General features: G+C 45.0%; 1 protein-coding gene across 4 annotated transcripts in view; it reads right to left on the bottom strand.

Moving 5' to 3' along the window:
- Positions 1–13252, bottom strand: part of TBC1D12 (TBC1 domain family member 12) — a 46011-nt gene extending 32759 nt beyond the window's left edge. Inside the window, exons 1-2 of one of the 4 annotated variants that reach the window (XM_074907437.1) lie at positions 13192–13252; positions 12196–13153 (exon numbers count right to left, since the gene is read on the bottom strand). In XM_074907437.1, coding sequence (XP_074763538.1) covers positions 12196–13153; positions 13192–13252 — 1019 coding nt within the window. Of the gene's footprint in view, positions 1–12195; positions 13154–13191 lie in introns of those variants that run through there. The other 3 variants (XM_074907439.1, XM_074907440.1, XM_074907438.1) reach the window with 3 other exon arrangements.
- Positions 13253–14130: the final 878 nt, after the last annotated feature.

Here is a 14130-nt window from a genome sequence, read left to right as displayed (position 1 = left end):
CAGTCTACGTTTTCTGCTTGTTTGTTTTAAATATAATTACAAAAATGCAGTTAAAAACCCTGGAAGTTGCATTTCTCTGCAATAACTAAAGTACATTAAAAATCCACTGATTCCAATAAAACCTCAAAATTTGTAAAAGGAATATGAAGTAACAAAACTCATTAAAACCTGTATATGTATTACAACACAATTGATTTTGCATCTCTGGAAAGATTAGAGTTCTACTCGTGCACACAGTCTGTTCCTGATCCATCCCTATGCTAATTTTTAACTAAGCCTATATATACAAAATAGCTCTAGGCTTGAAATTTGTTGAAATTTTAATTAGCTGAAAGACAAACTGGTAAGGGAACTACTTATGTACCTAATAATCTTTATCCAGAGAGCTATATCGTGAGGAGTCAGAGGTATGTCCTAAGAATTGTTACTGGTATAGCATTAAAATTAGTAATTTTGACTTAAAGCCATACTTTCAGAACAGTCTGCACAAATTCTGAAGACCCCTGCAAGCCTGTGATTCCATATTCCTTCATGACTACCTGAGTACACAACAAGAATTACTACATTCACATTTGCGTGTTTTTACCATATATAAAACATGAAAGCTGCTTAAGAACACAATAGAATTTTTCTTCATACTCAAGTCTTGTCCATTCTGTTAAGGTCTTACATGCAACAATTTGGAAATAACAGCAGAAAAAACAGATTTTACACTACTAGCTCCTCTGCTTTAAACAAGACTTTTCAATTATTTACATACAGAAACAAACGTAACTTAACTCTAAACATAAATAATGAATCATTAAAAGGAAATAAAACCTTTTTGGTTAGCCACTTACAAAGCTTGCACAGTAACAGAAGTAGGATTCTATTTCTATATTTTAAACTTTATACAGAGTACACAATTTCTAGGAAGGGATTAAAAAGCGTTTAAACAGTTACAATGTATGTTCAGAGGCACACAGCAGTTATTTCTTTGATCAATGGATAGGGTGTCACTGCTTGCCCACTGTTTTAATTATATGACATTGAGCAAATAGCTCTTGCACACTTTCACATGCTCGTAAGTGTTTTCTCACGTTATTAGTTATGGCTGGAAAAGTGACAGGAACAAAAATATTAAGAGTAAATACCTCGTGCTTTACAAATATACTTTCCAACTCATCCTTTATTCTCACATTTCAACCTTAATTTGTATGTTAATATGCAAGTGGTTTTAGGCTTAGTTTAAAATTATTAACATGGAGATTTAGAACACTAATAAATTTAGAATTTATTACATATTCTAAGTGATTGAAACGAAAAATGTAGAATAAGATCAACTCATTTTGATTCAATACATTTATACAGTTGCTCTGAGCAGAAGTTTCCAAGTTCTGCCCTGTGTTGGAGAAGAGGTCACCCAACCAATTTTGCAGTTCACACCTTCCACCCCCTTGCTACAAGGAAAAGCTAGATACAAGCTCCTCTTTTTTTGCTACCCCCAAACACAGATCTATTGCAGGATGTTTCTAGTTTTAGCACCTTTAAGCAGTACAAAGACCCCTTCTTTCTCTCCACACCAGGACAACCCAAAGAATATCCCAAACCACCCTCCCCAAAGGAACTTCAACATTTGCATCTGTAACACTCTAAAACTAGTCTTGTGCTATACAAGCAAGTTTTTACATCCCCCAAAAAAATTAAAATAAGGAAACAAATCCTAACCAAAGAATATGCATCTTCTATATGACCAAGCTTGCAGTGTTTTGTTTTGTTTTGTTTTTAATTGAAGCGATGACATTTCCGTTTATATTACTGGTCAACTAAAGCCTCAGCCACAGTTAGGTATACCTGAAATCTAATGAACTGTCAAGTAGCAGGTGCTAAGTATTGAGGAGCAGGGAAGGAGGAGGTTTCTGGCCTCTCAATGAAGACAGAAAGATTAACAGAACTATTGTGGAACTGCATTGAAGAGACCAAATTATATCAACCCTATTGCTCAAGCTCCTAGTTGATACCAGTCCCAAAGTGGCTTTACAAACTGCTGGCAACAGTTTCACTATGGGTACACAAACACTTGAGAAGTTTTAAGAGCTGAAAGTGTTTAGCAATATTACAGAATGCTTTGTACAGAATACTTAATGGCAAACAGTATTTTAACAGTCTACATTATACTCTTAACAAAGAGCTGTTGCACAGGTCAGCTTTACAAATAGGTACAAGCATTCAAAAACACATGTGAACAAGCAGACACATGCAAAGTAACTGACATGGTTAAATTTCAGAATGCTGAAATACAAAGAGTAAAGGAAGATAATCGGTGTGGTCTCACCTTTACTTTTCAGAGTGAACTAGCAAAATGGAGCGCTCTGCCAAACTATTCTATCATCTTCATATTTAATGAGGCAGTTGAGCCGCTATTTTGACACCACACCAAACACTATAGTCAATCTTCTGTAATAACCAAATGTCACCTGACCACAGAATCTAAACCAAAATCCTAGATGACAGCTGCAAGAAGCAGAGAATTTCTCCCAGATGACTACAGATATTGTGCTATTTCTTGCAGGGACAGGAATATCTACTCCAGCAGAGCCACAGCTGGTTAAGCAGCAACACCTTCCTCCCACACCTGCACATAACGGTTAAGCTGTTTCAGCTCCACTAAGGGGAAGCCCATTTCTCTTCCTTGCACCAGTGATGTCCCACACTCACTTCTGCTGCATTGATTCCAAGGACTCTCCATACCCTGCAAGTCAATTCAACTCACTAATCCCACAGAAAACCATCCACATTTTTTCACTCACCAGCTTAATGAGCTACAGCAGCTCACAGAGGATCAAATAAATACCAGAAACAGGGAAGAGACATTCCCTTTGTTTCCTGACAACAGCAAATTCTTCAATCAGCTCACCAAGGTACCTCACAAAAGTAAAGCCTAATGAAGCAAACTACCTAAAACTGTCCTAGTTGTGACTCACTCTTGAGTTAAGGCAAAAGCACCAGTTTTATCAAGACTATACATATAGTCCAAATGTCCCTATACAATATATATTTTCAAGACAAAGGTGAGAAAGATTTTCAGCCTTTGACACAGCCTACAAGTCTGTTAACTGTAAGTTCAAATAGGTGGCAGAGTTTTATCCTGAAGACTGTCGCAAGAATTGGTGATGTTACTATTCCAAGTAGCCTGGTCAAGCCTCAGTTAAAATTTTTCCCTTATGGTTCCAGAGTGCCTGTCCACTACTCAACAGTGTAATGTAGTACTACAAAGTACTACTGTACTACTTTTGTAGCCACTCCATGTATCAGGTTTCTGCTGTGGTTAGTAATTCACAATATATTTTATGTCACTGCTTCAGTAATAAATTGCAGAAATACTACAAAACACAATAATCCATTTTTGATCTGACAGATGATATTAATATGCAAGAAACTGATTCTTTCAGTTTTGCCATAAAAAGCCATTATAAAGCAAGGAAAATATTTCCCAACCTACCACTCAGCTGCCTACCGAATTTGAAGAACAGCAAGCAACTTGCTGTGAGGAACCGAGGAGTTAATACCTCAAACATTCATCTACATGGAAAGCCTCAACGCCAAATTGTGGCCTTTGTGGTTAGTCTAAGGAATGAACTATCTGCCTAGGGAAGCACAGGGTGTATGGAAGGGAGACCGGCTCAGGGCTCTGCTCCCTTACAGCTGTATAGCCAAATTCTCTAGATAAGCCTCAAAGGGGGAAGACTTACACTGAGTAAAGCCATATGTTTGGGTTAATGCCTACACTTTAATTTACAACAATAGCCTTGAAGAAGAGCTAAAAGACTCCTAAGAAAAAACATTTACATGAGACCCAGCTAATGACCAGGTAATTATCCAAGAAACAAAAACTGAGGAAAAAAGTAGAGGTGGTAGGATGCAATCCTGACCACTCAATTGGACAAAAGGGTTAATGCATCCCATTCCCCCTCAATCCACAGGCAGAAGCCATGCTCCACCCTTTTCTTGTCCCTCATGCAAATGATTTTGTGAATATCTGCCTCTCTTTGTCTAGTATGCAAATCAGCCAATAAAATTAATTTTTAAAAGTGACAGAAAACTTTGCTGGGTGTGCACCCACCACCCAAGATTACCAGACGTGAGACAATGCTACAACCTGGGGTGGTGATCCAGATTCTTTAACTCTCCTTCTCTCCCTTTCTTTTCTTTCCTTTCTTATAGATTTATCAATAAGAGACCACATCACTTATCATTCTTTTTCAAGTTTAAGTTTTTTCTACTGCAAGTAAAACATCTTAACTGGCTGTTTTGTGTCATTTCACCTTAATTTAATGGAAGGACATCACAAAATCTTCACAACTCCCTGGGCTCCCAGTCCCGGGTTGTAACACTTGCAAAACACCTAAAGGTTACAATTACAAAAAGCTAGAATCATATAGATCAGAAAAGATCCTTAAGATCATCCAGTCCAACAATTAACCTAGCACTGCCAAGTCCACCACTAAACCATGTCCCTAAATGCCATCACCTCCAGGGATGGTGACTCAACCACTTCCCTGGGCAGCCTGTTTCAATCCTTGGCAACCCTTTTAGTGAAGAAATTTTTCCTAATACTCAATCTAAATCTCCCCTGGTGCAACTTGAAGACATTTCCTCTTGCCCTATCACTTGCTACCTGAGAAAGAGAGACCTACACCCATCTTGATACAACCTCCTTTCAGGTAGTTATAGAGAACAGTAAGGTCTCCCCTGAGTCTCCTTTTCTCCAGGCTAAACAACCCCAGTTCCCTCAGCTGCCCAAATTAGAGATATGTTGTGCTCTGGAATCTCCACAGCTTCCCGTTTCACAGCTACCAACTTCCCAAATACTTCTGGAAGTTAATGGTTTGTTTGGATTTTTTAAAGGATTCTGACATCCAGCACACAAACAGCTTAATTACTGCCCAGCAGCAAGACAGACAAGATCCTGCATTAATGGATGCATTGGGCAACAGAAGCAATACAGATAGGACTGACCTTTGCAGGGTCTAAGACCTGGCCAGGGTCAAGCTTCCCCTGCTACAGAAAGCAGAGAAGTTGCCATCAACAATTCTGTCTGCTGTTCTTGGAGCATGAGTAAGATGTGTGAAGTACAATCACCCTTCTCCCATAGAATCTTCCTCAGCACATCAAACCAGACTTCAGTGACAGCAGCAGTTACAAGTCGGCATTTCTGTGGCTACAGATGTTTTGTTGCTCTCCGTATCTCTGGTGTCTTTTGTCTTTTACTTTCAGACAATCACTTAGTTTGCCTATTCCTATAACTGGCCTTCAGGAAGTTTGTTTAGATCAACAGAAAGTGCCCTAGGCGGGGAGAGCCAACAAGGCAGTTTTTATTATACTACCTGATCAAGGGAGACACTTTCACTTACACAAAAGCTCATTAAATGAGAGTTCCTAATATAACAATGGAAACTGCACATCGTTTCTCTTAATAAAGGAGTACCATGGAGAAAAACTGCAAAGAACTTCCTCCTGTAGGCTACCGATATTATTTTCGGTCAGGAGGAAAGGAATTACAAGAACACCAGTCTGAGTGTTTGGCTCTCAGAAGTCTCATCTGTGACCATCAAAACTAGTTTTCTACTAACTGAAGTCATAAATTCACCCACACAACATAAAGCCACCTCTCATACTGCTACCCCAGTGCTGGGCCACAAATAACATGCTCTGCAGGTGGATTGCACTGCTGACTGGTTTCTCCAAGTACAGAGCCAAAGTAGCAGAGTGTCTCTTGCACGCTCTCCTTATGCTCAGCCATCATTCAAAAACCTGTAGGATTTTTACATTTGATTACTCTCAATCGCAGAGGAGTTTGACTGAACCTGGCTAACAGGCAGCAGTATTAGAGAGATCAGGCAGTAACTGCCCAAGCTTCACTTCCTTAGAAAACAACAATAAAAAGGCTGAGAAGCACAGCTAAGTCCAAGGCCAAGGTGCTTAAAGCAATGCCTACCACCCAGCCTAACATACCTAGTCTCTTCCCAGCTGAGCAACAAACAAGACCAATAAGGAATAAAAAAGGATCTAGATCATAAACATCTCAGCAGTTACCAGAAACTGAAGAGACAACAATTTTTGCATCCATGTGAATGGAACATGACCAAACCACTTAAGCTCCTTTTTTATTCTTAAACAGTCAAGAAAAAACAGCCTAATGAATAACTGAACAGCCAGAAGAGCAAAAGCATAAAACTACCATTTTCTCAGAGGCCAGCTGTGATTAAAGCAACCTCCTTTGGTGGTTGTTTTCCATATAAAACATTCTCCTTTTAGTCACAGCCTATTCAGAAGAGAGAGGTCCCATTCACTTTGTCACACTACTCTCAGTATATTGAGTCTGTCATAAATTCTGTGACAAAATAAGCAGAAGAGACCAAGGAATAAGACAAGGCCTTCTGCAAAATGGTGGGGAGAGATACTTTCAGGTTAAGTTTAAATGCCTCTGTAAAACACCCCTTAGCAAAACAAGCTATGACTCCAAGGGTTTGTTGCACACTGAACAGCAGTTTCAGCTGCCTGGCCTGAAAAAAACAAACACAAAATGCCCCAAAACCTACAGAATTACTTTAAGGAGAACTTACTTCAGGAAAAATCCCATTAGGATTATAAAACCCCCAGTGCAAATATCTGTACCAATGTAGAATATTGCACACTCTACCAAAGAGAGCAGAGAAACTGCTAATATTTGGATAATTTAAATTGGTAAAGATTATACATATGGCTCTAAGGTCTTAGAAGTAACATCTACTTAGTCTGCTTGGGGCGGGGGGGAAGATGGGCTGCAGACAGAAGTTGGAGCAATAGAGCGATCTGGTACCTATCCAGATCAATATACGATTCTTCCACTTGCACACCTGAAATTTAGCTTCAGTTTGCTACTCAACAGACATCCTAGCCAAAATCGCTATACAGGTGCACAGCATCTTACATACTTACAATGAAACACCATTCCTAATGTTTTTTAGAAACACAAAACTCTTTAAAACAGGAGCTGGAACTGATTCACTAATAAAAACAAGGCTGCTGTCATATAGATTTAATTTTCTACAGTGGGGTCCACACCCGTGAAAAAACTTTTAGATATGCAGCTATTTCCTTGACCTGTTTACAAATAAAAAGTTTATACAATTTGGGTAAACTTTTCTATGTACACTGTTATAAAAAAGTTGGGAGCCAAAAAAATAATAAAATGCTCAGCACTCATCTTCAAAGTTTGTTAGTTCGTTTTACTTTGGAGATTACATTTACTGAAGTTGTCATTATACATGTTATTCATATGACTGAAACAGAAACTGGCCAACATGTCAACACAACTTCAAAAATAAATCATTCTTAGCAAACACTGAATGAATAATCTCCAGAAAAGCTTCTCATTTTGATAATATGAATGCTTTTCCCTATTTATATCAAGTTAATTATGTCTCCAGCTCAGGAAAAAGGAAGACTTTTTGAAGTTAGCCACAGATTTGGGTCCAGGTGCTCTTACCTACTTTCTCCAGTCAGCTTTAATTCAAATCAATTTTAAGTATCTATTTGTTCACTTAAGTTACAAGATTGCTTAGAGAAATCAAAAAACTAGGTCTGACAAAGACAGGAGGGTAAAGGGTGCCCTCCCAATTTCTGGGCAGTAGCTTTGTTCTATTCCCTTAGCTCTTCTCTCCAATTATCTTTCCAATATATTGTCAGTATATTTCCTTGAGCTGTTAGAGGCACTCAGTACATTTCTTTTTTCCCGGGGGGGGGGGGGGGGGGGGGGGGGGGAGGGAATCAAAAACACACACACAAGTCTTCCAGGATGTCAGCAAGAACTGACCAAGATATAGGCACAGGCAATATAAAAATATAAATGAAGCATCATGAAGTGCCCCCATCAATCTGTTCTTTGATCTTTACACAAACAGAAGGTTCAGAAGATCTGTCCTAACTAGGCCAGCTCATTCCCCACTTGACTCTCATTTTGACCAAAACCCCATTTCTTCCCCACTGATGCACAGTACATCCCCTGAAGTTTCATGCTGATTTGTGAAAGGGACAAACTCTGTATACAAAGAGAAACATTGATTCATTAAACAGTCACAAGATGTAACTGGAGGCTAGGAATATGGCTACATAGCTCAAAGAGCTGCAAGTGCTACTTAGTAATAAATTGAAATATAAACTACAGATCCAGAGACATTACTACATACACAAGTAACAATACTCAGGGAAGTGAATCTCTGCAACCCTCTACAGTCTTTGTCAAGGACATCTGTAGGAACAAGATGGTTACCAACTTTTGAAGAACTACCTACTTACTGAACCACAGAACTGTGTTTACAAAGAGGGAGAAAAAATGTGGGCTTCAGTGATTCCTCAGTTCATTGTTCCTACATATACTGACTCCCTTCAACTTGCCATCAACTCTGAGTGAAGATTTTTCAAAACTTCTGGACAATAAGCACAAGTGTTCTGGTTGAGGAAGGAAGGATGAGACTAAAGACAGTTTTTATAAGCATATGTGTGCCAGGTGCCAGCTACCATACATGCTTACAACCCCTTACACCTATCACTCACAGCAAATCATAAAGACCTGTGAGAAGTGGAAGTTACGAATTAAGCTCTCTGCGATTTTATCAGGAAAACCTGTTAAATGAATTCTAGAGAACGAGTATTTGCGAAAATGGTGCTTTACTACGACAAAGTAAGTATCACTGCTGTTATCAACAGTATGCTTTGAATCCAAGAATGAGAAACTTTGCCAACTACCAGATAACTAAATTTATGCAGCAAATACACAATTCAGAAAGGAACAGTACACAAGTCCAGTACATACATGTAGAATTATGAAGTGTAGTTCATCTTTAAAGGAGGTTCAGAATCACCGTGGCTTTATCTGAGCCCTGGAATACTCACTGCTGCTACTGTCCTGCTCTGTGTGTGCTGCTTTGGGGGATAAAGCATAATGCAATCAAGGTAATCATCATGGCTTTAAATCTACCGTCCACACAACAGGCGTGCTCATTGAACCATTCTGTACCCAACAGCAATCCACTGGGGCTACCCAAAAGTGATCAAATAATCCAAGAACAGAACTTTGCACTTGTACGCTGCTATGTAAGACCACAAACCATAAGAACAGTGCCCACATATGACTGTATTATGAATCATACACAGGATTATGAAGCAGTGACAGGTGACTTTCAAGTAGCCACTTAATACTCTGACCATAACAGAAGCACAGTGGAGACAAGTGACCATAGTCATGCAATTTTCCTTGTCACTGCACTCTGCTCCACACACCTCTGATTTACTTGAGGCATCCCACTTCACATGCTGGGAGAAACAAAGATGTAGAACAAAAAGATAGCAAAACCAATTATTTTTCAGTTAAAAATTGCTAGCGTTGATTTGTCAGGCTTACTAATTTGGCATAAATACAACTTAGATCCCAGGGCCAAATATTACACCTAATACCTGAAAAAAAGTTTTAATCATTGATGTAAACTTTTGCATGACCTTAGAATAATTATTACCAATAATCTTGAGGACACAACCATGCTCCCCGTCACAGAGCTCAAGTAAGATGCTGCTGTTGACAGCCGCTTGCTTTTTCCCCTACCTCACCTTATCGGTTTCTCCTCCAGTTCAGTGAGATGAAGACAGACAATTAACATGGATGATTTCAAAGAACTGCGAAGCAGACCAGTCTGATAACTGAAGAGCTGGGAACAAGCAGCTGGAAACAGCAGCCTCCTAACCCAGATCTGCCATGACCAAACAGTTTGTCTGACCAGGCAATTACAACAATGAAGCTTTCACACTGAGGGCAGTAGGACATCCCATTTGCCTTCTCTCAGTTTTTAAGTAACAGCAAGGTCTACTTTTTAAAAGAATTTCCATATAATCATGACTATTAGAAAAAACAATGCAAGCTACCAAAATTTAGACAGTTTGTAAACTAGACAAAGAGCATTACAAGTGTGAAACATCCTCTATAAGATGCTTCAGGCTGCTGAGCTACCCATGTTTAGCATATCCAGTACCTTTTCTCATACACTGTGGGAACAGGTACACATTCTGACAAAACATGAATGAGTTGTTCTCTCTTAGCAAGTACTTTCGATAGAACACAGCCATCAGGTACAACTTAAACTTTGGGGAGCAACATCATTATGGCTCTGTGCTCATTCAAAAATACAAGCAACCATCTGCTTAGAAGCTTCACAAGGAAGTATAGTTGCTGCCAACGTGCAATCACAGGACAATTTTTATATGATTTGAGTCCTCATTACTTGAGAGCCAAGATACTTCTCTAAGAACCAGAGAAAAATCCACTTACAAAAGCAACTGTCAGTTTTGACTGAACCTGAGCAGTTTAAAAAAAAAAAGTGAAAAGTCTAAGCTTTTAAAGTATCAGAAATAGTTCAGAAGACAAGAACTAACTACTCAAAAAAATGATGAAAAGAAAGTTTTATTACCACTTTTCTAAGGAATGGAGACTATGAACTCTAGTGTTACTGTATCTAGAGACAGATCTTTCAAGGAAGAGAAGTTTGGGTTTGTTTTTTTTTAAAAAAAAAAAAAATCATTGAAAGTGGTTCTTATTAGGAGATCTCATTTTGTTCTGCTCAGATGAAATCAGCTGTAACTAAAGCACTTTTATGAACATATAGGCAGAGCTGAATGTAAAGTCTCCGAGGCCAATATTGGTCACCAGGCCAAGTATACAAAGAGGCACAGCCAGCCGGGCCAGTCAGGCGCTATGAAATTGGCTCTCTGGCAAATCCTTTTTTTCACTGAGGTGCCAGCACTATAGCTTTTGCCATGATATAAGTAATTAACTTTTTCCATGTATTACCCAAGTCTTCACTCAAAACAGCAAACACCACTGTATATTGACAACAACTTCTGCTGCACACCATATTCAGTCTTTTCTATGAGAAAAATCCTCCAGAATTCCACCAGGCTACTGCTCTGGGGCAAAAAGCAAGTATCAGTGTTCCCAGTCAAAGTGTTAAAGTAATGAAGCAAAGGGAAGGCAGTGTACTACAGTCCGCATACCATGTAGGGGAAAAAAAAAATTTAAAAAGGTGTGTGAAGGAAGAACACTAGTAAGAAACAGCAGGAATAGAGGGACATCTCAACCTATCCTTGAAACAAAGCAGACGCATCAAACTTACCCTGCAACTGCCACTATCCTTATCCTCGGGCAGAAATCCATCCACCCTTTCCTGAGGGTTGGCAGAAGGAGCCTATTTCTCAATTTGGGATCCTGCTTTGAGATCAAACTTCTCCTATATCAGTTCTTCAGTTAATAAATTTAATCTTATTCTGCCTTCCCAAAACACTTAGAGACCCACTGTGCTAATCAGAGTGACTGTCACACAATAACCATAACCCAGGGTTTTAGAGAATAAAAACTGTTAGAAATTTGGAAATTAAACTGTTCTCTTTGTACATAAGTAATATAGAGTATGCTATAGACTATTATACCTGAGATGCATCTCCTGTGTAGTATGTTAGAGTGAGTGATGCTACAGAGTCTCCAGGTAATGAATCTGGATATCCTAAAGTTTTCCTTTGTGCTAGAAAGTTAACAGAAGCCCAATCAATTTGGGCACAAACCGTAGTCCTTGAAGCTTTCCACACGACACTTTGGAATGAACCCGTAAACTGTACCGACACTGTCAACACTGTACCGACACTGTCAACAGGTAGCAAAAACTTTCCAACTTTCACGATGAGTCCCAGAATTGCCCGAGCATAGCTTCCAACACCAACAGTTTTCCCCCATCGGTTTAATCACTACCACCGTTCGTTCAGACTGAGAAACGCTCTGGCACAGGAAACAAATTCCAGTCTGAAGTCCATATAGTTTGTAGCAGCAAGAACCTTTATCGCCTTACCCTCCGCCCAGCCCAACGCCTCCTCCTCCCTGTAGCAATATTTACTCGGTGGCCGAAGAGCCCCTCCGGGTTGGAATCGCCCATCACCTGACCAGCAGCAAGACCCTGCTGACCTCAGACACGGTCCTTCAGCCAACCCCGCCACCCCCCGCGAACTGGCCCGGCAGACCCTCCCCCCGCCCAGCCCGCCCGCGCCCCGCGGGGTATCCCCGCACCCCCACCCCAGGCTCAAGGCCGGGCGCTGCCGGGGCGCCGGTACCGGCCCCGCCGCCGCCCTCTCCTTTACCTGGTGAAGAACTCGGCAAAGCTGCTGCCGGCGCCGGCGATTCCCGCCCGCCGGGCCCTCTCCGCCGGCTCCTGCGGCGGCGCCGGGGCCGCGGGCGCCGTCCCTCCGTGGGGCAGGTGTTCCGGGGCGCTGCGGCAGCGGCTCACCTCGTAGGTGTTGCGGGAGTTGAGGTTCACGTCCGTGAAGCCGAGGGGCGCCGGCGGCAGGGCGGCGGGCTCCGCCCGGCCCCAGGAGGTCCGCACGCCGGGGGCGGCCTGCGCCCGGCTGCCGGCGTCGTCCCCCGGGTCGAGGGGCGGCAGGGGGCTGCCGGCCGCCGCCCCCCCGCGCCGCTCCGCCTCGCTCCGCAGCCGGCAGCTCCTCAGCGGCTCTTCCAAGGCGGTTCCCGCGGGGACGCCGCCGCCGGTCCCCGGGCCGGAGGGGCAGGGGAGGAAGCCCCCGTTCTGCAGTTTCGCTTCCTCTTCCCCCGGCCCCGGCTCATCCCGTCCTGCCCGAGGGGGCGGCGACGGCAGCAGCAGGAAGCCGACATCCCCGTTGGTCATCCTCCCGCGGGGGCCCACGGCGTAGGCGGCCCCGTTGGCGGGCTTCTCCGGGCAGCGCTTCCCACCCGCCGCCGCAGCGGGGCCGAGGGCCGCCAGGTACCGCTGCAGCAGCCGCTCCTGTCCCGGCCCGCCGCTCCGCCGGCTCAAGCCCCGGCTCCCATCCCGCTCCCCGTCCTCCTCCTCCTCCGCCTCCTCCGCCGCCGCCGCCGCCTCCTGCCGGCCCGCGGGAAGCACGGCTGCGCCGCCCGGAGCCCCGGCATCGTCCGGCCCCACCATTTGCCGCCGCGGAGCCCCGGGGATGCCAGCGGCGCAGCGGGGCGGGGGCGCGGCCCCCCCGGCGCGGCGGGGGCCCAGGGGGGCGGGGCGCGCGCGTTCCTCCGCACCGGCGGCGCCGCCGCGAGCGCTGGCAGCCGGCGCCGCTCACCGCGTCGGACAGCGGCCTCGGCGGGGGGGCAGCGGGCCCGGCTCACGCAGGCGCGCGGGGCCGGCGGCGGCCCTTCCCCCCGGAAAGTCACCATAGAGAGGCCGGGCAGGGAGAGCGCGCCCGCCCTCCGCGGCGCAACCACATCCGGGATCATAGAGATGCCACCTAGACCGGATCCTCCCCGCCAGAGCGGCGCCTCGGAGGCCGCTCCCCCGTGCCGTTTTCCCGTTAAAGTCGGGCCGCATCTGCCGCGGGAGAGCCCCGGGCCGGGCTGACACCCACCCGGCTCCGCGCCTCGCCGCCTGCCCGCTCGTGCTGGGATTAAGCAAGTCTGCAGGACTCTCCCTCCCCCGGCACCCCCGCGGCCTTCAGGCACGCCGCCTCCCCCCGCGCCGGGGCCGGCAGCCGGGCAGCACCGCACGGACCCCGCGTCGCCCGCGGTCGCTTTCCCCTGCCCCGCCCCGCGCGCCCATGGGCCGCCCCAGCGCCTGGCCCGGCCCGGCTGCACAGGGGCACCGCACCCCTTCCCGCAGCGCCGGGGCAGAGGGCGCCTGGCCTTACGGAGGGGACCGGCAGGGCGCTCCGTCGTTTCACTTTTTTTTTTTTCTTTTTTGAAAGGAATAACAATAATAAAAGGACGTTTAACAGCAGCGGGGTGTTGCGAGGGACGCCTGCTCCCGTAGGTTAAGGTGTGCTTACGGGAGGCGAGGCAGGACGGGGGAAGGACACCGGCAGGCGCCCGAGGGGGCTGCGGCGGCCGCGGCACGGCCCGGGAAGTGCAGTCGGGGGCGGGCTCTGAGGAGGACGGCGGAGGTCACACGGAGACCCGGCGCCACTTTCCCCGCGGCGACAGGCGGCAGCGCGGCCAGCTGCTCGGTCGCCGCGGAGAGGAGGAAAGGGGGGTGGAGGTGAGCGCGGACCCACAGAGGGGCACTGGAGCGGGAAGGGGCCGCGGCCCCTCGAGCAGGGCAC

This window comes from Athene noctua, chromosome 5 (assembly GCF_965140245.1).
Source record: "Athene noctua chromosome 5, bAthNoc1.hap1.1, whole genome shotgun sequence".
NCBI classification, from domain to species: domain Eukaryota; kingdom Metazoa; phylum Chordata; class Aves; order Strigiformes; family Strigidae; genus Athene; species Athene noctua.
This window is presented reverse-complemented; position numbering and strand designations above follow the sequence as displayed.